Source organism: Rhinatrema bivittatum, chromosome 9 (genome assembly GCF_901001135.1).
Source record: "Rhinatrema bivittatum chromosome 9, aRhiBiv1.1, whole genome shotgun sequence".
Classification (NCBI taxonomy): Eukaryota; Metazoa; Chordata; class Amphibia; order Gymnophiona; family Rhinatrematidae; genus Rhinatrema; species Rhinatrema bivittatum.
Genome location: NC_042623.1, coordinates 178,874,889 through 178,901,820, shown reverse-complemented (window position 1 = coordinate 178,901,820; position 26,932 = coordinate 178,874,889). Strand labels below are relative to the sequence as shown.

The window sequence follows — 26,932 nt, the reverse complement described above, 5'->3', positions numbered from 1 at the left end:
TGAGGTAGAAGTAGAGCATGGCAGCAGCTCCCGAGGTGACAGCTTTCAGTTCCTCCTTTGGTGAGGCAGTTTCAGGACCGGGGGAGCTTCCAACTAGGATTTGGGGTAAGGGTTTCTGTCATTCCCCCCAGTTGCTGACACCCTTCCTTGTGGCCCTAGAGACACCATTAAGAAGGATTGAGGTTCAGCTGGGACAGTGAACTGTACAAGCCAACAGCAGAGGAGGCCATTGGAGGGGAATGTGCTGCATTTAGTGTCTGAGGGTATTGGTGAATTCCTGCAGGGAGTTTTGGTGGCATGTTAGTTTCTGCAAAAGTATCTCCCTACTGGGGATTGCTTTAAAGTTTAGGAGAAAAAAAGAGATTAATTTGCCCTGCTGTCCTGTAGTAATACCTTTGGGTCCCTCCCTCAGTTGAGAAAACTTGTGGGTCCTCAGATAACTGTCTTGGTGTGGTAGCTGGCCTTTGAGCTGGTGCGGACTTAGCTGTAAAATAAATAAATAAACAAAAAGCTGAAAGGCAAGCGGGTGCAGGAAGCCGAGCGTGGCGGTGAAGGTATATACCCTCTTTCCCCGCAGCCAGAGATTGTGGTGGAGCTCAGGTAAAGCTTCAAAATGTATTTATTTATTTAGGTGTTTTATATACCATCATTCCAAATAAAGATCAAAACGGTTTACAGTATTAGCATTCAAATTCATGGTCATTGATCACATATGCTTTGTGTTAAGGATCACTATCACAGTGAATACATATTCTAGTTTATAGTCCTATATATTTTAGGATATCACAGTAGCTCCTATATAATCTTGATCAAATTAATACTTTCTACGTCTACACAACAGAGAATACAAATTCTAATTCTACTGGTACTATTCTTATATCATTCATTATAAATTGCATGTTCGACTAGCGTTATCTCTGGTACTGTCAATGAAATTATCAGCGTGATAGTAGTTTTAAATTATATGCATTCCTAAAGAGCCATGTTTGAAACTCTTTCTATCTGTTATCTGACGTGATGGTTCTGGGAGTGAGTTCCACAGTGTGGGGCCTGCAGTTACAAACATTCGGTCTCTTATTTATGTTTGGTGTATGTTCCGAGTAGAGGGCACCATTAGAAGATGTTAGGTCTCTCTTTGGTGCAAAGTGTTGAAGTGTCACTCCAATAAGCATAGATCAATATTGTTTATGATGATAAAAATTAGGGATAACACTTTTTCCCTGTACGTACCCGGATCAGTCCAGACTGTGGGTTGAGCCTCCTTTCCAGCAGGTGGAGACAGACTAAAACTTGAAGGATGCCCTATATGAGGACAGAGCCTATCCTCTAACCCTTCAGTATTCGTCTGTCTCCAGCAGGTGCAGCAGCTCACCCTTTGTTCTCTGCTTTAGGCTAGTCAGCCTTTTCTTTCTTCTTCCTCTCAGATCAAGCAAGTACTTATTCTTATTTTCCTTAGTAAGGGACTTTTTCTTTAGTGATTTTTTCCTTTTCTTCAGTGGGAGACGGTTCCGTCTCCCGGCTCCTACCGGTCTCAGGGGGGCTTTGCCCCTTGTGCGCTGCATAGCCTGAGTCCGTTCCACTTCCAGGTGTGGGAACCGAGTCTCTCCGGGTCTCGTCTTCCCCCCCCCCCCCCCCCCCCACACCTCTGGCTGCCGAGAGGGTTTAGAAACCCGACTGCTGCTCTCAGTTAAAAAAAAAAAAAAAAAAAAAAAAGTGAATAAATATTTAAAAGAGGAATTTCACTTTTTATTATAAGTTGCAGGTATTTCCCTACCTCTAACTTATTTGCAGCAGTAGGACCCATATTTTTCTTCTTCGGGTCTCAGGAGGCTCGAACCGGCAGCCAGACAGGCAGGAGTCAGCAGGATTCCCCCCTGATTCACTCCTGGCCTCCCGGCTGTCACTCAAATTTTTCTCTGCAGCCTTTTTCTCCCAGATCGGCTCTCTCTTTGCCGCGGGCAGGCAGCCTGCCTCTTTTCTGCCAGCCCCCATCGAGTTTTTGCCGTGGGGGTTTCTTCTATGCCTCCCTGCTGGGTGAGGTAGGTCCCTCCTCGGCAGGGAAGGCAAATTTAGCCCGGGGATCCCGTCCCCAGAGCTTGGCCAGGCCGTTCTTGGGTCGGGAAGCCCGGGAACGGTGGCCATTTTGGATTTTTTATTGGCTCTGTTTTCGGAGCTCCCTGGGGCTGGGGAGCCAATTTTTATGCAGCTACCCCCCGATTTGAGCCCCCCAGCCCCCCAGGAAGGGTTTTTTGTCACCCCCCTCGCCTCCCCCTTCCCCTCCCCCACCCGGGATTTTTGGGCTCGTTTTTTCTGTGTTTTTTCCCTCCTCCTGCGTAAATTCCCTTTAGTGAGCATGCAGGAGGAGGTGGAAGGTCCCCCCCTTGCCTCCCCCCGGGACAAATCAATTAAAAAAATTAAAAATTAAAAAAAAATATTAATTAACTTAATTAAATAAGTGATTAGTAATCAATTTAAACAAAAATTTCCCCACTCCGTGCCGTTGACAGTTTGGCCGGCTGCGGAGCCCCCCGGGGTCCCTTGGGGCGTGGGTGGTCCCGGAGGTGCCCCCTCCCTGCCCCCCGTCGGATGCCGGTACTCCTGGATCCTATAGCCAACCCGGTTGCGTTAGTTAATCTTCCTGGTGCCGCCTCTTGTCCACGGATATGGCCCCGGTCCTGGCGGGATCCTGGTTTCAGCAAGCGCCTTCTCCTTCCTCCCACGCCCAAACAGTTGCGCCTGCGGCTTTGGCAGGTTTCCCAGTCGGGCCGTGCCCTGAATGAGCTCCCCATCCCGGTGGCATGCTTTGTTTAAAAAAAAAAAAAAAAAGGAAACCCCATAATCACTCCGTGGACTACTTCTGCAGTTGCGTTTCAGGAGGGTTTTCCCAATTTTCAAGCGGCCCCGGTACGCCTGCTCGAGGCTCCTTTGAAGTGCACTCTGATGTTCTAGCGCCGGGGATGTGTTCCACTATTTGCTGCAGTTTCCTGCTGTGTGCAGGTCTCACTTGGGTCATCGTCAAATTTCCTCTGCGCCCGGGACCTCCCGTGGCCAGAGGCTGCGCATTCGACCCTTCTCCGCCTCCAGCCGGAGGTGATTGCCTCGGAGATGTCCGCTACATGGCTCCTCTAGCTGCGCCACTGGTAGGCCGCTCCGGCCTCCTCAGCCCGGTTAGGTACGTTGCCATTAAGAGGTAAGCTGTTCTTTGTCCAGGACCTTGAGAAACTAGGGATTCCTTAGGGGACGGTAGGGGCCATCAGCTCCCGGTGGCCCGTCCGAAACCATCCTGGTCCTTTATACCATCTAGTCCACGCTTTTGGGGCCAGAGTCGGTATACCCCATGCGAGCACGGTGACTCCTCATGGGGGTTTGTCGTTTTTGTCGCAGCATTCTTGTGGGTGCCATCCCTTTCGCGAGGGTTAGCCCACGCGCTCAATCCTTACGCCTGCACATACTCCGGAGTGTCTTTGCCTCATTCTTCGGTCCCCTTCTGAGGCGGTTGCCTTTCCCTCTTCTCCGCGGACTGGGTCCGGATCCGGTTGGACCAGGGGGTCCTCGACGTTCTCAGACACGGGTACGTCTTCGCCTTCCTCGAGTTTGTCGGGATCTTTTTTCTGTTTCCCCGGGTGGTCGGTCCCTGCGGAATACAGTGGAGCAAACCCCCGCCAAGCTCCTGTGTCTGGAGGCCAAGGTCCCAGCCAACCTACTTGCCGCAGGCCACTATCCTATTTTCTTCGTTCACTCTTAGACCTCACAAGAGTCACCCGGGCTCTCAGTTCCCGCTTCTCCGCATGCACACCCTGTGAGCATACTCATGCCGTCCTGCCCCGGGACATTCCTCGTCCCACTCGTTTCTCACAGTGGCATATTCCATTTTCCATTTCATCGTGGCTGCCATAGTCTCTTCGCGTTCGCGTCCTCCGCCCGGACTTCGAGTTCTGGGCGCTTCCCTTTGGTCTCGCGACGGAACCTTGCATCTTCACCAATGTCTAGGTGTTAATGGCAGCAGCTCTCCGCCGGGCAGGACTCCTCGTCTACTCTTATCTAGGCATCTGGCGTGTCAGGGCCAAGGCAGAGGTTCTTTGTCGGCGGTCGGTGTATCGCGTGCTAGCTCTCTTTGCGTCCCTGGGGTGGATAATGTATTTCTCTTAGAGCAATCTTCAGCAATCTTCAGCCCTTCCTGAGTACCTGAGAATCCACTTCGACACCCGGGTAGGCAAGGTCTTCTTGCCTCTTGCGCGGGCCCTCAAGTTGTTCGGCCGGTTTCAGAGTCTACCCTTGCTTCCTTTGACGGCTTGTGACTGCCTGCAGATCTCGGGCTCCTCTGCTCCTACCATCAACCTAGTCCCTTGGGCCCTTGCTCCAATACGACTGTTCTAGATAACTTTGCTGTCCCTTTGGCAGCCACTGGCGGAAGTCTCACACAGTTCTCCCATTCTTGGGCTCTACCGTCGCCGTCTTACAGGGGTAAATTCCCCCTTCTTCTTTTGCTACCGGGCGTACCTCTCCAAGTTCCCCAGTGGTCGATAGTGCCCACGGATGCCAGTCTTTCGGGCTGAGGCGTGGTCTGCCTCTCCCTGTATGCCCAGGGGACCTGGCCAGCATCTCCGTCTCGCTGGCACATTACGGAGGCTCGGGCGATGTTCCTAGCTATTCTGGAGTTTCTTCCTCTCATACGCGGCAAGGCGCTACGGGTCTTGCCCGACAACTCCACCACCGTGGCTTGCATCAATCGCCCAGGTGGCGCTCGCAGTCCATGGGTGGTCCTGGACACCAGCCTGCTCTTCGCCTGGGCAAAGCGACACCTACAGTGCCCAGCGGCCTCCCACTGCGCGGGCTAGGGGAATGTTCAGGTTGTTTCTCCGTCGTCAGTCGCTTGATCCCGGGGAGTGGGAACTCTTTGGCTCAACTATGGTTCTCTCATCGACAGGTGGTCCCCTCCCACCTGGGCCTCATGGCGACTCTTCTCAATACCATGGTAAATTGATTCTTCCGCTGGAGGGACCACGGCTCGGCGGGCGTAGTTGCTTTGGTTCTCCCTTGGCCGGCGGTACGTCTTTTTCTACTCCCCCCCCCCCCCCCCCCCCCCCCGTGGTCTCTGGTTGGGAAAGTTCTCAGACGGATAGTTCTCCACCAGAGTCCCATGGTTCTGGTAGCGCCCGAGGGGTCGTTCAGGCCTTGGCTCACAGTTTTTCTCAACTTAGCAACGGTCGGACCTCTGCGGCTACGCCATTTTCCTCGGCTCCCTAGTCAGGGACCTGTATTTTTTCGACCAGGCCGTTCACGCTTGTCTAGCACACTGCCTTTTTGAACAGCGATGTCTCCGGTGCGAGGGTTTTTCGGAGGAGGCTGTCTTCGCCTTGCTTCAGGCCCGGAAACGGTAGACTCCCTGGCGTACGTGCGCATCTGGAATGTGCTTGAGTTTGTTTTTGCGGAGTCGGGTTTCTCGGCATACTCCGCACCGATCTAGTTAGTCCTTTCTTCTCCAAGGCAGTCTCTCCGAGGGTCTTTCCTTTCGTTCTCGGCGTGTACAAGTCTACCCCCTCGGCTCTCTCCTGGGTCGAGTGGCAGGTCGTCCCTGAGCGGCCACTCGTTTGCGATTTGGATTTTCAAGGGCGTCAGGCATCTATGTTCACCTTCTCGCCAACTTGTCCGTCGTAAAGTTTTAATTCGGTTGTTCGGAGCCCTCTGTACGGCTCTGTTCGACCCTCTCCGTCGCGTCACCTTGCAGGGCCTTACGCTTAAGTCTGTCTTCTGGTCTTATCTCCTCTGCTCGTCAGATCCAAGCGCTGTCCTGTCGGGAACCCTTTTTGCGATCTTCCGACTCCAGGGTAGCCCTCGAACGGGCCCTTCCTTTTTGGTGAAGCTTCGTCTAACTACTTTGTCCTTCAGTCGGCAAAACTCCCCGCATTTCTCCTGCGTCTGGTGACGGTCCCCGTTATCTTGATGCCATACGGGTCTCCGTTACCTCATTGCCATGTGAGTTCTCTTGCTCTATTTCCTGGTCCCCAAGGGCCTTCGTGCATCGGTCCATCTTCCTGTTCCCTGGAGTGGGTCCAATCGGGGTAAGCCGGCTTCTGAGTCCACTATAGCGCGCTGGTTGCAGGAAGTGATCTCTTCGGTTGTTCTTTGTCAGGGCCTGGCGGTTCCCCGAGGGTCTTCCGACTCATTCTTTGCGTTCTCGAGCTACTTCTTGGGCGAACATTCACTTGTTCTCTCAGTGGGCGATTTGCACTGTTCATACTTGGGCGTCCTTATCTCTTTTTGCTCGACACTATCGCCTGGATGTGTAAGCTCTGCTTCGGTTCTTTTGGGCTACAAGTGCTTCAAGCGGGACTGTCTTGGTCCCACCCGTTTTAGGGAAGCTTTGGTACATCCCACAGTCTGGACTGATCCAGGTACGTACAGGGAAAGGAAAATTAGTTCTTACCTGTTAATTTTCGTTCCTGTAGTACCACGGATCAGTCCAGACGCCCTTCCCTGTTTGTCTTTTTCTGTCCTCTCGAAGCTGTTTTTTTTTCTTGCTGATCTGCAGAGTCGTCTATCTCATGTTTGTACAAAAATACTGAGCAAAACCACCGGAAGCCTTGGTTGTTCTCATGCCAAGAATATGCAAGAGTGGGTAGTTAGGCCATGTTTCTTATATATTTCTACAGTTGCTCCATTGAACTTTATGGTTACTTGCTTGATCCTACTTTGGTTTTCTTGTTTTCTGCTTTGACATACGTTATACTGAAGGGTTAGAGGATAGGCTCTGTCCTGATATAGGGCATCCTTCAAGTTTTAGTCTGTCTCTCCCTGCTGGAAAGGAGGCTCAACCCACAGTCTGGACTGATCCGTGGTACTACAGGAACGAAAATTAACAGGTAAGAACTAATTTTCCTGTCTGGGCTGTTTGCTTAGCTTTTCCTAGGAGTTAATTAGAGTTAGGGTGATTTTGTTTCTTGAGCAATTTTGCTTTAATTGAAAAAAAAAAAAGGATTTCTAAGGAGCAGTGCGGTCTTCAGCCTCCCAGGGGGTTGTGAGGTCCTGAGAGGACCATCCCCTTCTGGTGTTGAGGCAGCTGCATCACAAGGTCGAGGGCCCTCTTACCCCCTTTTGGCAGCTCTGGGTGTGACACAGGGGAGCCCGGTTCACTCCACCCAGCAGGATCAGGACCTTGGACCACTGCCGGGCAAGAGTTTAAAAAAAAAAAAGAAAAAGTTTTCTTTGGGTTTTTCACTGTCGCTGCAGCTCTCTCTTTCTCTCTCCTTCCTGTCCCAATGCGTCTTTGTGAGGAGGGTTTTTGTCTATTTGAATTTTCGCTTCTTTTTGGTTTGTGCTTTTTTTTTCTACTTCTGATGCCGAGGTCTTAAGAACATAAAAACATAAGAAAATGCCATACTGGGTCAGACCAAGGGTCCATCAAGCCCAGCATCCTGTTTCCAACAGTGGCCAATCCAGGCCATAAGAACCTGGCAAGTACCCAAAAACTAAGTCTATTCCATGTAACCATTGCTAATGGCAGTGGCTATTCTCTAAGTGAACTTAATAGCAGGTAATGGACTTCTCCTCCAAGAACTTATGCAATCCTTTTTTAAACACAGCTACACTAACTGCACTAACCACATCCTCTGGCAACAAATTCCAGAGTTTAATTGTGCGTTGAGTAAAAAAGAACTTTCTCTGATTAGTTTTAAATGTGCCCCATGCTAACTTCATGAAGTGCCCCCTAGTCTTTCTACTATCCGAAAGAGTAAATAACCGATTCACATCTACCCGTTCTAGACCTCTCATGATTTTAAACACCTCTATCATATCCCCCCTCAGTCGTCTCTTCTCCAAGCTGAAAAGTCCTAACCTATTTAGTCTTTCCTCATAGGGGAGTTGTTCCATTCCCCTTATCATTTTGGTAGCCCTTCTCTGTACCTTCTCCATCGCAATTATATCTTTTTTGAGATGCGGCGACCAGAATTGTACACAGTATTCAAGGTGCGGTCTCACCATGGAGCGATACAGATGCATTATGACATTTTCCGTTTTATTCACCATTCCCTTTCTAATAATTCCCAACATTCTGTTTGCTTTTTTGACTGCCGCAGCACACTGTGCCGACGATTTCAATGTGTTATCCACTATGACAGCTTGCCGCGCGTGCAGCACGGCCTGTGCGCGTCTGTCCCAGGAGGGCCTCTGTTCCGCATGTCTGCCCGGAGGGAGGGATCCTCCAGGGCCACGAAAATTTCAAAAAACAAGGCTGCCCAAGTTCCTGCGGGGACAGCTGCTTCGAGTCAGGCTAGGGCTGAGACCATTTTGGAAACTTTCAGGTCGGCGACTCATGCAGCGATGGAGGGGATTATGCTGCCTCCTCTTTCTCCTCAGCAGAGTTTTCCCGGGAGAAAGCAAACCTTTGCAGCCTGCTTCGCCCGCAATGGAGGATAGCCTTGAGGGGGGGGGGTTCTGACTCCTCCTCCTCCTCTTCCTCTTTTTCATCAGAGTTTATTTTGTTACTCCATAAAGCTTTTAAAGCGAGGAGGTCTGGGAAACAGCAGTCTGGGATAAAGTGCTCCTCTCTGGGTTCCAAGCCCCATACAAGGAAGCGTTCCAGGCCTAAAGGGGGATCAGGGCCATTAAAGCCTAAGCATCCCTACGTACAGGGGTCCCTCAGACCGATACTGATACTTCTGGGCAGGATACTGACCCAGGGGACCCGGACCTTCTGCCTAAGCCCCCGCAGATGGTGGATGCGGACCCGGATTTACAGTAGCAGGGCACAGTGAGGGGCTCGCGTATTACGGAAGGCGATGACCCTAAGCTGGTCCGTCTCTTTTGGAAAGAGGAGTTGGGACCACTTATTCCCTCTATTCTTGCTGAGCTGGGCATTGAGGGACAGCTGGAGGAATCCAAGCTGGGGGCTATGGATCCTGTATTGTTGGGTCTGAGAGGCCCGGCTACCTCTTTCCCATTTCATTTCTTGGCTACAGACTTAGTTTTCCGAGAATGGGATACCCCGGATCTGGGATTGAAAGTGAGTAAGGCCATGGATAAACTATAACCTCTGCCGGAGGATGCTTTGGACCTGCTACGAGTGCCCAAGGTTGACGCGACGGTGTCCACAGTTACCAAGAAGATCATGATCCCGGTTACGGGAGCAACAGCGCTCAAAGACCTGCAAGACAGGAAATTAGAGCTGCAACTTAAAAGGCTATTTGAGGTTTCTGTGCTGGGAGTGTGGGCAGCTATGTGCAGCAATTTTGCCTTGCAAGCGGGACTCTGCTGGGTGCAGCAGTTACAAGCCAACGCTGGTTTCTCGGATGAGGAAGCTGCCCAAGCAGGCCACCTAGAAGCTTCGATGGCTTATAATGCTGATGCTCTTCATGACCTGTTGCGGATATCTGCAAGATCCATGGTATCGGCGGTCTCAGCCTGTAGGTTCCTGTGGTTAAGAAACTGGTCGGCGGACGTTTCCTCCAAGGCACAGCTGGAATTTTTGCCGTTCAAGGGCAAATTGCTTTTTGGAAAGGACCTAGAAGATATGATCCAATCTCTGGGGAGAATAAGGTCCATCGATTGCCGGAGGACAGGCCTAAGTCAAAGGAGCTCCTTTTCGTCTCGGGCTAGATTCTGAGGGAATTGAAGATTTTACCCATCTAAAGTTCTCAATTCTTCTTTTCGACAGATGGCAAATAGACAACAAACCCAGTCCCAGTCCTTTCGTTGCCAACGTTTCGGCAGAGCCGGTAATTCCCAGTCCGCTCCTGGGACCAAGTCTTCGCAATGAAGGGGCGCCGGCTCATTCCTCGGTACCAGTGGTAGAGGGCAGGCTGTCCCTGTTTTACGAGGAATAGGCCAATATGACGTCGGACCAGTGGGTTCTTATCGTGATAATACACGACTACGCTTTAGATTTTGCACGGCCCCCTCGAGACAGGTTTCTAATCTCTCCCTGCAGTTACGAAAGCAAGCGGAAGGCAATACAGGACACCTTACAGCGCCTTCTGCAGCTAGGGGCCATCATCCCAGTTCCTCCGGAGGCAAGAAGGAAAAGTCGTTATTCCATTTCTTAAATCCAAAAAAGGAGGGATCCTTTCTGCCCATTCTGGATCTGAAAAGGGTAAACAGATGCCTTCGAGTGCCATGTTTTCGCATGGAGACACTCCGATCAGTCATTGCCTCGGTGCGAAAGGGAGAGTTTCTGACATCCCTGGATCTCACAGAAACGTATCTTCATATAGGCATCCGATCAGATCAACAGAGATTTCTCCGTTTCTCAGTGCTGGGTCATTACTTTCAGTTTTGAGTGCTGCCCTTTGGTCTTGCCACCGCACCCAGGACATTCACCAAGGTAATGGTTGTGGTGGCAGCCCAAAACCGGAGGGAGAGGCTCCTGATAGATCCCTACTTGGACGACTGGCTGAATCGGGCAAAATCGGAATCGCTTGCCCAGGTGGCGATTCACAAAGTGCTTCAGCTCCTGCAGTCACTGGGCTGGGTGATTAATTTTGCCAGAGTCGACTGGTGCCCACTCAGTCCTTGGAATTTTTGAGTGCTCTGTTCGACACTCAATGGGGGAGAGTATTTCTTACCACAGAACGCATCTCCAAACTGCAAGGCCAAGTGAGAGACTTATTGCTCAAGCATCCTCCCAGGGTCCGAGATTATTTGCAGATCCTCTGCTCGATGACTTCAACTCTGGAGCTGGTACCCTGGGCCTTTGCTCATATGAGGCCTTTATAGTCCATGTTGCTTTCCCGATGGAACTCAGTCTCCAAACTTTGTCATCTACCTCTCCCGCTTACAGATGTGGCGTGGTCCAGTCTCGATTGGTGGCTGGTCACGGACAATTTATCCCGAGGAGTCCCCCTGGAAGTGCCCAAGTGACAGTGGTCACCACGGATGCCAGCGTCTCCGGTTGGGAGGCAGTATGTCGGGGGAAATCGGTACAGGGATTATGGTCTTGCGATGAATCTGTGGTCGATCAATTGTCTGGAGACGAGCGGTGTGGTTAGCGTTGAAAGCATTCCGTCCTCTCCTACAAGGGAGGTCAGTCAGAATTCTCTCAGACAATACGACCAAGTTGGCATATATCAATCGACAAAGAGGAATCAGGAGTCAGCCAGTGGCGATGGAAGCTCGGCAGTTGATCAGTTGGGCGGAGCAGCATTTAGTAAGCATAGCAGTGTCTCACATAGCCGGCATACACAATGTGCAGGCAGTCTTTCTCAGTCGGCACTGTCTAGATCCCGGGGAATGGGAATTGGCGGATGCAGCCTTTCACTTCATATGCTAAGCATGGGGCAGGCCCAGCTTGGATCTCATGGCAATGTTTCATAATGCCAAGGCCCCGCGCTTCTACGGTCGTCGCAGAGAGACAGGAGCAGAAGGGGTAGATGCCCTGATTCTGCCCTGGCCGACTGACATTCTGCTGTACGTCTTCCCACTGTGGCCATTGATCAGCAAGGTGCTCAGGCGAATAAAGATCCATCCAGCGGAGGTAATCCTGGTAGCCCCAGAATGGCCGAGACGTCCATAGTTTGCGACTTTCTCAATCTAGCGGTGGCGGAGCCACTGCGGTTTCCAGATCTCCCAGACCCTCTGTATCAAGGGCCCATTTGTTTGGAAGAAGTTGATCGCTTCTGTCTAGCGGCATGGCTTTTGAAAGGCAACGGCTGAGTTGCAAAGTTATTTCCCTGCCATAGTAACTACCCTCCTGCGATCGTGTAAAACATCCACCAACCTCGCATATGTTAGATATAGAGTGTGGAAGATTTTTGAATCTTGGTGTTTGGAATGGGAAGTTGTTCCTACCCGGGCTTCGGTGTCGGATATTCTGTGTTTTCTTCAAAATGGTCTGTCCAAGGGCTTATCGTGTAGTTCTCTGAGAGTGCAGGTGACTGCTCTTGATTGTTTGTGTGGCACTACTAATGGCGTAGTGTTAGCGGCACATCCGGATGTGGCTCGTTTTTTACGGGGTGCAAAGCACTTGCCTCCCCCGATGCGGCATCCTTGTCCATCGTGGAGTCTGAATTTAGTTCTCACAGCTCTGGTTTCGGCGCCCTTTGAGCCTTTGAAAAAGGCGACACTAAAGGACCTCACCTTGAAGGTTATTTTTCTGATGGTCATTACATAGGCTCGTAGAGTGTCGGAACTCCAGGCTCTTTCCTGTAGAGAACCTTTTTTGAGAATTTCGGATTTGGGGGTTTCCTTAAAGACAGTGCCTTCCTTTCTACCGAAAGTAATTTCTTCCTTTCATGTCAACCAATCGATGGAGCTGCCGGCCTTTGCAGAGTTGAACTGATTGGATCCCTTGTCTAGGGAATTGCGGGTTCTGTACATTCGTAGAGCTTTGCTGCGTTATCTGGAGATTACAAATACCTTTCGTTTGACGGACCACCTCTTTGTGCTGTGGAGTGGTTCCAAAAAAGGACAGATGGCTTCCAAGACTACCATAGCTCGCTGGTTGAAGGAGGCTATCAGCTCGGCATATTTGCTACGTGGTAGACCCCTTCCGGTTGGTCTTCGTGCCCATTCTACTCGCTCGCAAGCAGCTTCTTGGGCAGAGTGCCAGATGGTCTCACCACAAGAGATTTGCAGGGCGGCCACTTGGAAATCCTTGCTTATGTTTGCGAGGCATTACAGACTAGATGTTCAAGCACCAGGTACAGGAGGTTTTGGAGAAGGAGTACTGCGAGTGGGCCTCTCCAGATCCCGTACCGGTTAAGAAAGTTCTGGTACATCCCAGGAGTCTGGACTGATCCGGTTACACAACAAAAAAATGTGTGGCATAAAGTATACTGGACAATAACAGTGTAACATCACAAAAAATTGTTTATTTTACATATGCACACTGAACAATGTGCACGAAATTAAAGAGTCCCAATTAATTTCGTGCACATTGTTCAGTGTGCATATGTAAAATAAACAATCTTTGATGTTACACTTATTGTCCAGTATACTTTATGCCACGCATTATTTTGTTGTGATTTCTTTATATGTGTGTGTTGTTCACTCCGCCCTCCTCTTGTGCTGATCCGGGTACATACAGGGAAAGGAAAATTAGTTTCTTACTGATAATTTTTGTTCCTGTAGTACCACAGATCAGTCTAGAGTCCCGCCCGTCGGAGGTATGGAAGTAAGGAAGAGTCCGCTCGGTTATTATTTAGTTTGCTTTCAGATCTGCAGAAATTTGAATTGACTGTCCTCAAGTGGTTCTACAGGTTGGGTTCCTATATGGGTTAAGTGAGCTGGTTATTTCGTTTTCTTGTTGAAGGGTTATTGTACATTGTTCCGGTGGTTTTTGAGGGCCATTCTGCTTTGACATTGAGTAATACTGCCGGACTGTAGGTGGCACCATCCTATAGAAGGTGGAGTTTTGTTTCCAAAACATCTGTCTCCATCTGCTGGGGGGGGGGGGGGGGCAAAACTCAGGAATCTGGACTGATCCCTGGTACTACAGGAGCGAAAATTATCAGGTTAGAAACTAATTTTCCTATAATGAATTCTGGATTGTACAGGAAGTCAGTACAGGGCTATCAGCGAGGGGGTGATTTGTTCGAATTCCTTGTCCCTAGTAGGAGTCTTGCAGAAGCATTTTGAAGTAATTGTAGTAGTTTTAGTAGACTTGAGGGGAGGCCTAGTAAAAGAGGGGTTACAGTAGTCTAAGTTTGAAAATATAAGTGTTTGTAAGACAGTGCGGAAGTCTTGTATTGTTAACAGGTTTTTGTTGATGTAAAATTCTCAACTTGGAGTATCCTGATTTTATTAATTGTCTTATTTGCTTTTTCATAGTGAAGTTTTCGTCGATCTGATTTCCTAGGTCTCGTACTTTATCTGATGGAGTAATATTGGTAATTCCTAGGTTTAGGGTTTGCGGTTTGGTTATCGAGTTATCTCTCCTTAGCCATATTATTTCTATTTTTGTGTGTGTGTGTGTGTGTGTTTAGAGTTAGTTTCAGTTGGGAAAGTTTTTGTTGACAGTCGCTGCAGTTTTTTCAAATGTTTTGTTGAAAGAGATATAGAATTGTATATTGTCTGCATATAGGAAGAAGTTGATTACCAGGTTTGCTAGTAGAGTGCATATAGGCAGGAGATAGATGTTGAATAGAGTGGCTGAGAGTGCTGAACTTTGGGGGTTGTCGGTATCGATCAGAAAGGTATCTAAAATTTGATTACCTGGTTTGACTTGGAATGTTCTTCTTTTAGGAAGGAAGAGAACCATTTGTTGACATTTCCGTCTATTCCAGTTTTTTTCAGCTGGTGGTGCTAACCGGACCGCGGGTAGCCTCTTGCCCCGATCGGGAGTAGCTTTTGTACATCCCATTGGTCCTGAGTCCATCTGGCTACACGCTAAGAAATGGAGAAATTACTTAACTGATAATTTCGTTTCTTTATTGTAGACAGATGGACTTATGATGAAAGGCAGGTTTGATATTGGTCGATAGTTGTCCCAATCATCTATTCTGCCAGTTTTATTTTATAGAATCTGTTTAATCACAGCTTGTTTTGCCCTGTTGGGGACCAATCCTTCTGCTAGTGAATGGTTTATTATGGTTGTGACTATTGGGGTTATTATACTGTTTACTTTTTTTAAGATGCTTGCCGGGATAGAGTCCAGCAAGTGAATGAGTTCCATTTTACTTGGACACATTGTTTTCCTGGTTCATTTGTTGGTTGGTCGGGGGAGAATTGTGATTTAAGTATATTGATTTTTGTTTAACAATGAATTAGCATATTATCCGAGGACAAGCAGGATGATAGTCCTCACATATGGGTGACATCGTCAGATGGAGCCCTGGTACGGAAAACTTCTGTCAAGAGTTTCTAGAAACTTTTGGCTGGCACTGTGGGCCTACTGAGCATGCCCAGCATGCCATGATATTCTCAGCCACAGGGGTCTCCCTTCAGTCTCTTTTTTTCCTCCTTGCTTTAGCAAAGCAGTTCAGGAGCTCTGGAAAAAGTATTTCCTCACATTTCTAAAGGAAAGAAAACTCTTTTCATTCACATTTTCAGTCACATATTTCTCATAATTGGGTCTCCCTTTGACATAGTCTTGGTGAGTACATGTTTCAGATAGTTTTTTTGATCAATTCCGGTAACCTCACTGTCGATTCCCGCCGGTCATCGACTGTTATTAGGCCATAACTTCATCATGGCCTCGGGGTTTAAAAAATGTCCGGATTGCAACCAGACTATGTCCATTACTGACCCACATTACGTATGTGTTCTGTGCCTGGGATCAGGCCACGACGTCCGGGCTTGCTCAACCTGTGCCCAGATGACACCGAAGGGCAGGTGTGCCCGTTTGGATAAGATGGAAGAATTGTTCAAAAGATTCCATCGTCATCGTCGACGTCGTCCCCAAGAGTAACACCGCCCTCGGTAACTAAACATCGGGCTGAAACATGAGCCGATGACAGTCCGTCACCGGCACCGTCGATACCATTGATAGCATCATCTTCAGCATCGACGAGTCATCGGGAAAAGAAGCGGCATCACCATCGATCCATTGACCCAGCGGATGGTAAACCATCGACATCAGGATCGAAATCCATCGAGCCGATGTCTAAGAAGGTCCGTGTACTAGAGCCAACTCCACCGGCTGTACACGAGGAACCGCGGCGCTCTCCACCGGGCTCGGTGTCAGAGGATGTGCCACCACGAATCATTGTGGAAGTGCCAATAGCGCCAGCAGTACCTTCCCCAGTGGCAGTAGACACTGCCCCGATTTCAAAGGAAGAAGTGATTACTTTAGTCCAACAGGCCGATGTCGAGGCTCTGAGGAACCTACTGCCTCCGACAGTGCCATCGGTACCGGCACCGACACTGGCACCGGCATTAGAACAGTCCATTTTTCAGCCTTTGCTGAATAGGCTCGATGTCTTAATACAAGCCTTTCCTCCGACACCAACGGCACAGACTCCATCGATGCAACCATTGACACCATCGATGCCGATACACCCACCGGTGACTCCAGATATCCCGGTTCCCAGATCATCGGAGGAGGACGGTGGAGACTCCGATTCTGTCCCAGGACTATCGGGTCTTCATCGACATCGAGTTCCAAAGACACCCTCGATGCCTTTCAAAGGCACATCGATGCCAATCCATCCAGGTCCATTGGGGGATACAAGGCATCGACTTCCATCGAGGCCCATCGATTCCCCATCGATGCCCTCTCTTCCAACGATGCCAGAACACATCCCAACAAAAGCTGTGTTTAAATCAAAACATCATGTCCAACCAGAGGACACCGACTCCCCTTATCATCCTCAATATACACCTTGGAAGGATGTTGACACGGAGTCAGAGGAGCTGCAATCAGAGCCCTCTCCACCAGAGAAGGGAAAGAAATCCCCTCCAGAAGATTTGTCATTTACAAATTTTATCAAGGAAATGGCAGATACAATTCCTTTTGAATTGATCACAGAGGAGGATACTAGACATTAAGGCTCTAGAAGTACTGCAGTTTGTAGATGCACCAAAGGAAATAATGGCTATCCCAATCCATCAAGTCCTCTTGGAATTGCAACAACGAATGTGGGAACATCCCTGCTCAGTCCCAGCAGTGAATTGGAGAACAGATGCTACGTATTTAGTACAGCATGCTCCAAGGTACCAGAAACCCCAACTACCTCACCATTCGGTAGTTGTAGAATCCGCTCAGAAGAAGGCTCGTAAACAAAAACCTCATTCTTCTGTCCCACCAGGGAAAGAGCAATGATTCTTGGACACCTTAGGAAAGAAGGTAAATCAAGGTTCCATGCTGGTAGCACGCATTGCAGCATACCAGCTGTATATGACACAATACCAAAGGAACTTATGGAAACAAGTACAGGGTATTGTGGATAACCTCCCACAACAACATCAACTACCTTTGGCTACATTAGTTGACAAAGGATTAGAATCTGGCAAACATGAGGTGAGAGCAGCTTATGACGTGTTTGAAACATCAACTCGTCTATCTGCCTCTGCAATAAATGCGAGAAAATGGGCCTGGCTCAAGGCTTCGGACTTTAGGCAGGAAGTCCAAGAAAGGCTTGCAGATCTCCCTTGTGTTGGTGATAATCTTTTCGCGGAAAAGATCCAAGCTACGGTGTCTCAGTTGAAAGACCATCATGAGACTCTCCGGCAGCTATCAAAATTACCAGCGGATCAGACAACTTTCCTAAGACGACCAATACGCAGAAACTCGAGACGACCCTTTTACAAACCTAGAAGGTATTACCCTCCTGCCTCCTCAACACTCAGTACCGTCCCTCACAGAGAGGACATCCACGTCAGCCGAAGCAACAAAAGACCCAGCCACCACCCCAAACTGGACCAGCGGCAGGTTTTTGAACCGTGCCAAGAGAACAGCAGCCTATTTCTCAACTCTATGCCCTCCCTACCAGTCGGAGGTCGACTGCATTATTTCATCACAAAAGACCAATGGGTGTTAGCCATACTAAATCGGGGATATCGCCTAAAATTCAAAGCAATACCCCCGCATTCTCCTCCCATTCCACTTTGGACAAACATGGTCATCACATCTCAACTCCAAGTAGAACTCTCTACTTTGCTGACTGCCAGGGCCATCGAACCAGTACCCTGGTCTCAACAAGGCAAGGGGTTCTACTCCCGCTATTTCCTCATTCTAAAGAAAACAGGCGGCCTTCGCCCTATCTTAAACCTCCGAAATCTCAACAAATTTCTACACAAAGAAAAGATTTGGATGGTATCTCTGGGAACCATCTTTCCATTACTTCAAAAGGGAGATTGGCTCTGTTCTCTGGATCTTCAAGACGCTTATGCTCACATACCAATTTCCACACAACATCGCAAGTACTTACGATTTGTGGTGGGAAAAAATCATTACCAGTATCAAGTCCTGCCATTCGGACTGGCCTCTGCTCCTCGAATATTCACAAAATGCCTAGCAGTAGTAGCTGCACATTTAAGAAAAAACAGCATTCATGTTTTTCCATACCTAGACGATTGGCTAATCAGAAGTCCATCCAAGCAAGGAGCTCTTTCTGTCTTGAAAATCACAATAACACTATTGCACCTCCTGGGATTTCTCATAAATTACCCAAAATCCCACATCAAGCCGTCTCAACTCGTTACATTCATCGGAGCAGACCTAGACACCACAGTGGCGAAAGCTTCCCTTCCCTACCATGCCAACAATCTGGCCCGCTTAGCGAACATGGTAATTCATCACAAGTTCACATTCGCCCACCAAATCTTAGTTCTCCTAGGACACATGGCCTCGACAGTGCATGTCACTCTTATGGCAAAGTTAGCCATGAGAAGAACTCAATGGACTTTGAAATCTCAATGGCTACAAGCTTTCCAACCACTGTCATACATAATTCAAATCACCGACCAGTTACGTCTGTCGCTCCACTGGTGGACAAATCAAACAGCATTGAAAGCCGGTCTCCCATTCCAACTGACAAACCCGCACATCATTCTGACTACAGATACCTCCAACCTTGGATGGGGAGCTCACTTCAACAACCTTCAAACACAAGGGATGTGGACTACGCTCGAAAAGGAGTATCAAATAAACTTCTTGGAACTTCGAGCGATGAGATGCCCTCTATGCCTTCAAAGCCTGCCTCTCAAACAAGACTGTGCTGATACAAACAGACAACACAGTAGCAATGTGGTACATAAACAAACAAGGAGGCACAGGCTCTTATCTCCTATGCCAGGAAGCAGTACAGATTTGGGCTTGGGCTCTAGAGCATTCCATACATCTCAGAGCAACTTATCTGGCGGGCATCAAAAACATCCTAGCGGACGATCTCAGTCGACATTTCAATCCCCATGAATGGTCGCTGGACCCACTTGTAGCGAGCAAAATCTTTCAATGCTGGGGTCGCCCAACCATAGATCTCTTTGCGTCCACACTGAACCACAAAGTGTAAAGGTTCTGTTCCCTCCACGGACGTCGGCAAACAGTCCCCAGTGACGCATTTGCTCGCTCCTGGAACACAGGTCTTCTATATGCATATCCTCCAATTCCTCTCATAGCGAAAACTCTCGTGAAGCTACAACAGGACAGAGGGACAATGATCCTCATAGCCCCGTACTGGCCTCGACAAGTATGGTTTTCCATACTCCTCGACCTCTCGATCTCACAACCAGTCTGCCTGGGCACAGAGCCCACTCTTTGTTTCTTTTGACAAAAATAAACCAGGAGTTGCAGTGGGAAAACAGACTCTCTCCAACTGGCTAGCAGACTGTATTGAATTCTGTTATGAAAAAGCAAACATTCCTCTCCAGGGGCGAGTAAAAGCACATTCAGTAAGGGCTATGTCCACATCAGTAGCGCACTATCGTTCAGTGCCCATTCTTGACATATTTAAAGCTGCAACATGGAGTTCCCTTCACACCTTTGCAGCTCATTACAAAGAAGGACGACAAGATTCAGCCTTTGAACAATCTGTCTTAAAGAACTTATTTCTAGTATAACTCCAACTCCTTCTACATCCATCATGCTGTGATTCAGGCTGCCTCATTTTTTCCAGCAGTACACCAGTTGTTGTGCCGTTGCACAAGTTGTATGCTGTTGGTATAATATAAGAATGACTCAGCCTCTAGCTTGCTAATCACCCATATGTGAGGACTATCATCCTGCTTGTCCTGGGATAAAGCAAAATTGCTTACCTTGTAATAGGTGTTATCCCAGGCAGCAGGATGTAGTCCTCACAGAACCCACCCGCCACCCCGCGGAGTTGGGTCCAATACTTTTTATTATTTTATTTTTTTAGCTCACGCATATTGCTATAAACGAGACTGAAGGGAGACCCCTGTGGCTGAGAATATCTTGGCATGCTGGGCATGCTCAGTAGGCCCACAGGGCCAGCCAAAAGTTTTTAGAAGCTTTCCGTACCAGGGCTCCATCTGATGATGTCACCCATATGTGAGGACTGCTGTCCTGGGAGCAATTTTGCTTTCATTGCATGAGATCTTTCTTGAGACAAGAAGGAGTTAAGTCAGGATTCCCCCCCCCCTTGGTCTCTGTGCTCGGCTAGCGATCTGATGGCCGTTCCTGTCTCCAGTGGTGTTCGGGGAGGGGGGGGGGCAGGCTGGCGGGTTGCGGCTAAGCTCCGCTGGTTCGCCGCATGGTAAGCTGTGGCACCTTCGCACGCTTTTTGTGCGCCGTATACTGCTCTCTTCAGTTCCGTTGGATCGTGGCTTGTGCACCCATCTGTGCAACCTGCATTCTGATTGTGTGCCTAGTTCGACACTTAGGAGCATGAGTGTCTACCAGGGTGCTCATTTGTGCATGCACACATACGTTTGTTTTTACTCGCATTCCCTGAGCGTCCTGTCGGAGCTCAAGTTGGGCGATTATTTCAGCACAGTGTTGTGAGCCTTATCTGATGGCACCTATAGCAAAGAAACCTAAATGCCTTGCTCTGTGTGTGGCGTGTCATATTCAGGCATCTGAACCTGGCGTTCCTTCTAACTTGTGTCAGCGCTGATTTTACTAAGCCCCGTTCTTCCTAGCCTGGTGCGGGAATGGAAGAAAAGCTGCCAGAAGGGTCGCCTGATCTTGGGGGCTTCATCAGCAGGGAAAGGTAGTTAAGTGGGCTCAGGACACTTGACCCCTGGGCCTTGGCATGGATCCTTCAGCCTTTTCTTGGCTGGAATTTTTTCAAGGACTGTAGTTTTTTCTTCAGGCATAGTCCTAGGCCCCAGCCAACTGTATCCAAACACAGACAGTGAAATTCCGCATATCTGATGCTGCGGGTAAGCATCTGAGTAAACCTGGAGCCGGTTTTCCCAATAGGGATCCAGATGGAATGGATGGTGAGACAGATCTTTACTCCCTGGAAGATGGGGAGATTCCTCTGGGATTGTAACCTTATAGAACTATGTTGCGATTCTTTCATAGAGATGAGTTACCGAATCTTATTTCCCAATCATAGAAGATGCTGGGAGTACCTGGGGCTGAATCCATGTCCGAGCCAAAGAAAAATCCCATTCTGGTTTCCTTGCGTAAAGCCTCATGTTTCTTTTCTGTTATGGAGGCTCTTCAAGAATTAATTGATCTTGAATGGGGCACCCTGGAAGCAAATTTTAAAGAGGGACGAGTCTTGGATCGACTGTACTGCTGGGATCCGGTTGCGAGAGAGTAGTTGCGTTTTTTCAAAGATGGATGCACTTGTTTGTGCCGTTAACAAGTGGACAACTATTCCTGTTGAAGGGGGAGTGGCTTTGAAGGATGCACAGGATAGAAGAATTATGGCTACCCTTAAGCAGGCCTTTGAGGCTATGGCAGTGACCTTGCAGACAGCTTCTTTTTGTTCCATGGTGTCTTGCTCTTGTTTGTTGCTCTTTCAGGAGGTCAATGAGTCTGGTGTAAATTCCAGGGCATTGATGGAACCAGCAGCCACCTTTCTGGCAGATGCAGGCTGCAGTTTGGTCCGCATGTCGGCCAGAGGGGTGACTTCGATAGTTGCTGCTAGGCATCAGCTATGGCTGAGAAATTGGTCGGCCGATTCAACCTCGAAGTCTTACCTTATGAAGTTGCCCTTTAAAGGCTCGCTCTTGTTTGGGAGTGAGCTGGAGAAAATGGCCAATAAGTGGGATGAGTTATCGGTTCCTCGAATACCAGAGTATAGGAAACAAGCACTGCGTTCCTTCAGGTCCAGAGGTCAATACTAGGGGGTTCCGACTTTTTCAGGCCTACAGAGGAGCAGCTTTTCTGAGGACTTGACCTCTGGGTAGATTTTAGTCCTTTAATCCCAGGCAACCCAGACGGGGAGCAGGCTCAGCTAGTGGAGCACCTCGAGCCTCCCAATGAAGATATGCCAACCCACTTCTGGGAACAGGAGGTAGGATGTCACCTCTCTTTTTTTGTTTATTTTTTTATTTTATTTTTTTTTTTATTGGAGACCAGACCAGTATTCCATTTATTTTGTGGTCCCCAAAAAGGAGAGTTCTTTTCGCCCCATTTTGGATCTGAAGGGAGTCCACCAGTTTTCACAAGTGACCCAATTCAGGATGGAAACTTTGTGCTCTGTAATATGGCAGTGCAGAAGTGTGGGGGGGGGGGGGGGGGTGTTTCTCACTTCGCTCGTTTTGACAGAGGCCTATTTGCATAACCCAGTCCGGAAGGAACATCAGTAATTTTTGCATTTCACAGTGCTAGGCCATCATTATTAGTTTCAGGCCTTGCCATTCGGATTGGCTACAACACTCAGAACCTTTTCCAAGATAATGGTGATGATAGCTGAACTTCTCAAAGAAGGCATCTTGGTCTATCTGTATCTGGACAATTGGTTGATCAGGGCCAAGTCTGTGGTGGAGACTCATATGTCTCACAGGATAGTCTAGCTGCTGTAGGAGCTAGGTTGGCTGATGAATCTAGCCAAGAGCAGTTTGCAGCCTGCCCATGCTCTGGAATATTTGGGGTCCACTTTGAATCTGCATAAGGCAAGGTATTTCTCTTGAAGCAGCATAGCCAGAAGCTGGGGGGCAAATACAAGCCCTGAAGGTGATCGACCATCCAACAGTATGGACTTACCTGCAGACATTAGGATTCATGTCAGAGACAGAGGTTATTCTTTGGGTGAGGGCACATATGCGTCCACTTCAAAGGACATTGCTGTCATGGTGGTCCTCAGAGCATATATAAGGCTGTCTCTTCTGTCGTAGGAAAAATAGAAGTTGCCCTGGTGGATGCAGACAAATCATTTCTGTGGGAGGGCTGAGTTGGAGTTTCCCGATTGGATAGTGGTCACTACAGATGCAGGTCTTTAGGGCTGGGGAGCCCACTGCCAGGAACTTGTTGGTACAGGGGCAGTGATTCCCCAAGGAGATGAGATGCTTCATCAAGCTCTTGGAGGTTCGTGCGATTTGGTTGGCATTCTTGAGGTTTGCAGACCGGTTGAGTGGAAGAACAGTGAGAGTAAACTTGGACAATGCCACGGGTAGCCTACATAAATCATCAAGGGGAAACCCGAAGTCAACAGGTTTTCCTGGAAATGGATGACTTGCTACCGTGGTGGAACAGCATCTTCAGGCGCTGTCGCTCTCTCTCACATCGCAGCGATGGACAATGTTCGAGCGGATTATCTCAGATGTCATGCAGTGGACCTGGGAGAATTGGGGGTGGACCTTTCATGGTTTTGATGGCGAGCCACAGGAATGCGAAGGTGCATCAGTTTTACAGTCTCAGGTAGGACTCTCAAGCACTTGGACTCTACATTCTTATTTAGACATGGTTGCAGGATGAATTGTTCTATGTGTTTCCCCTGTGGCCCATAATTGACAGTTTGTTGTAGAAAATAGCCTGGCATCCAGACGGTCCTTCTAGTGGCCCAGGATTGGCCATGAAGGCTTTGGTATGCAGAACTTCGACATCTAATAGTAGGCAGGCCATTGTGATTGCCAATGCGAATGAACTTGCTGCATCAGGGGCAGATTCTTCACAAAAGTCTGGATCAGCTTTGTCTTATGGTTTGGATCTTGAAGAGGGCAAAGATGTTGAAGCATGGTTATTCCTCAACAGTGTTGAGCACCTTATTACAAGCTCAAAAATTTTAAAAATTGATGCTGAGAGTAGAAGGGTCTTCCCTCAAGGGCAACAATTCCCTTAATTTTAGAATTCCTACAGGAAGGTTTGGTTAAGGGGTTGTCCCTTAATATGCTAAAGGTGCAGGTGGCAGCTTTGGCTTGTTAAAGGGAGCGAGTTCAAGGTAGATCTCTCTCCTCATATTCGAATGTTTCTAACATAACATAAGAAATTGCCAAACTGGGTCAGACCAAGGATCCATCAAGCCCAGTATCAGCCAAACCAGGCCACAAGAACCTGGCAAGTACCTAAACACTAAGAAGATCCCATGCTACTGATGCCACATCCTCTGGCAACAAATTCCAGAGCTTAATTGTGCGTTGCGTGAAAAATAATTTTCTCCAATTAGTTTTAAATGTGCTACTTGCTAACTTCATTGAGTGCCCCCTAGTCCTTCTATTATCTGAAAGTGTAAATAACCAATTTACATCTACCCGTTCTAGATCTCTCATGCTTTTAAAGACATTTATCATTTCCCCCCTCAGCCATCTCTTCTCCAATCTGAACAGCCCTAACCTCTTCAGCCTTTCCTTATAGGGTAGCTGTTCTATCCCCTTTATCATTTTGGTCATCCATCTCTGCACTTTCTCCAGTGTAACTATATCTTTTTTTGAGATGCGGTGACCAGAACTGTTCACAGTATTCAAGATGCGGTCTCACCATGGAGCGATACAGAGGCATTATGACATTTTCCATTTTATACAACATTCCCTTCCCAGTAATTCCAAACGTAGTTAGCTTTTTTGACTGCTGCAAGCACACTGAGCTGCTGATTTCAATGTATTATCCACTATGATGCCTAGATTTTTTCCTGGGTGGTAGCTCCTAATATGGAACCTAACATCGTGTAACTTCTGCATGTTATTTTTCTCTATATGCAACACCTTGCACTTGTCCACATTTCATCTGCAGTTTGAATGCCCATTCTTGCAGTCTTGCAAGGTCCTCTTGCAGTTTATCATAATCTTCTTGTGATTTAACTACTCTGAAAAATGTTGTATCATCCGCAAATTTGATAACCTCACTCATCGTACTCCTTTCCAGATCATTTATAAATATATTGAAAAACACCAGTCCAAGTACAGATCCCTGAGGCACTTCACTGTTTACCCTTTTCCACTGTGAAAACCAACCATTTAATCCTACTCTCTTTTTCCTGTCTTTTTTAACCAGTTTGTAATTCACGAAAGGACATCATCTCCTATCCCATGACTTTTTAGTTTTCTTAAAAACCTCTCATGAAGGACTTTGTCTTCTGAAAATCCAAATGCACTACATCTACCGGTTCACCTTTATCCATGTTTAACCCCTTCAAAAAAGAGAGGCAGATTTGTTAGGCAAGACTTCCCTTGGGTAAAGCCAGGTTGAAGTTGTTCCATTAAACTATGTCTTTCTATATGCTCTGATTTTGATCTTTAGAAAGTTTCCACTATTTTTGCCAGCACTGAAGTCAGGGTCAGTGGTCTATAGTTTCCCAGATTTTTTGAAAGCTGTTAAGCATATTCGACCGCCATTGCAAATACCAGTGATACTTTGGGTTCTTAATCTGGTTTTGACCTTTTTGATGGGTTCCATCTTCCATCCTCTTTGTTGGCTTCTTTTGCCCTTGCTAATGATGAAGACTGTGTTCCTTGTCGCTATATGTTCAGTATAGAGAATTTCTGAAATGCGGGCTCTTTCTTGTCAAAAGCCTTCCTCAATGATTACCCCCGACAGACTACAGATTAGGACTGTACCTTCTTGCTGAAGGTTGTTTCAGACTTTCACTTAAATCAGTCCATTTCATTACCGTCTTTGGAAGAGATTCTAGATGAGCAAGAGTTTCTTAAGGTTACAGTGCTTTTCGGAAAACAGTCTTTTTATTCTTCATTGCGGTCTGAAAAAGGGGGAAGTGGCTTCTCGTGCCACAGTGGCACGTTGGATTAAGGAGGTAATAACAGCGGCCTATGTGACTGCCGAGAAACCTTTGCCCAGGCAAATTGGTGCTCATTCTTTCAAAGCACAGGCAGCCTATGTGGATCTGGGTCAGATTAGAGCTCATTCTACAAAAGCATAGCCTGTGTCTTGGGCGGAGTTAGTTATCTTCCTCTGTGATCAGTAATGTGGTAATGTGATCTTTGTTGCATACGTTCTCCAAGCATTATTGTTTGGATGTTTGGGTTCGGGAGTTATGTCTTTTGCCAGAGCGGTATTACAAGGAGTGCAAGGAAGTAGTTATGGTTCATCCCACTTGTGTGGCCTGGACTGCCTGGATGAAGAGAGAAGTGAAATTACTGCTTTCCTAGCATGTAGCTGAATTTGGGTTTTCTTTTTTGAATTTGGTACTAACGCTGTGAGAGTGTGCAGATAGTCCCTAACTGCTATGGAGATGGAAAATACTGAAGAGCTGCACTTCCTGCAGGGATATATGTACTAGGGCTGACGTCAGATTGAAATCTGATCCGTCTCCAACTGCTGTCAGGAGTACACTATACCCATTGGTCCTGAGTCCATCTGTCTACACTAAGGAAAACGAAATTATCAGTTAAGTAATTTCTCCATTCACTTACATAGTCTTACAAGTGATATCAAATAACATGACATACAATCAAAAGAAAATTGCCCAGAGATAAAATCAGCAAAATATCAAAATACAGAGGTTTACAGAAATAACATTTTTTTTTCTTTTTGAGCGGAGCTTTTTAGGTTTTGAGACCTTCCAGCTCAGGCAGGATATTTTCTGCTATCCCTTTCACTTGGGTATGCCATTTCATTTTCCATTGGCTCTGGGATGCGACTTGTAATCTTGCCAGTGATTGGTGTAATATAATGAAAGAAGCCGTATCTAGCAAACTCAAGCCAAAATGCTTGACTATAAGTGTGTCTAGCCTCACACCATCCACTTTCATGTACTTTTAATCTCCTGTGTGCATACCTGCCATTTGGATGCTAGATCCCAGGGGATGGAGAATGTACCTGTGCTGGGAGTCCTTTTTGACAATAAGTTCCTTTTACAGGTTGCATGAGATCTTGGAGATTGGCGAAGACATGGAGATTGATATCCCACACATATGGTTGTACCTGGCTGAAATTATCACCCCCATGCTGCTGGAAGGAGGTATCCCCATGGGTGAACTCTTCAGGTAAATGTAGGCATCATTTCTTCTACCTGAGTGTTCCTTAGCAGGTACACTGTATATGGACTGGACCTGAGGCATGTAGGTCTAAGCTATACTGATAAGCAGAGTGCAAGCTGCTATCTTTTCTTTCTGTATACCTGTGCATTCATGTACGTACACACGTGCACATACCTGCTCGCATTTGTGTGTGCGTGTACACACCTGTAGTTCTGCTATTTGACAGTACCAATGGGTTCTGCTGTGGAGAAGTGTTATAAAGCAGACC

At 47.8% G+C, this 26,932-nt stretch overlaps 1 protein-coding gene across 12 annotated transcripts in view; it reads left to right on the top strand.

Annotated features, from left to right (window-relative positions):
* Positions 1-26,932, top strand: part of EIF4G1 (eukaryotic translation initiation factor 4 gamma 1) — a 344,774-nt gene that overhangs the window by 278,710 nt on the left and 39,132 nt on the right. For all 12 annotated transcript variants that reach the window (XM_029617234.1, XM_029617235.1, XM_029617231.1 and 9 more), the window contains one exon: positions 26,545-26,670. In XM_029617234.1, the coding sequence (XP_029473094.1) occupies positions 26,545-26,670 (126 nt within the window). The remainder of the gene's footprint in view (positions 1-26,544; positions 26,671-26,932) is intronic.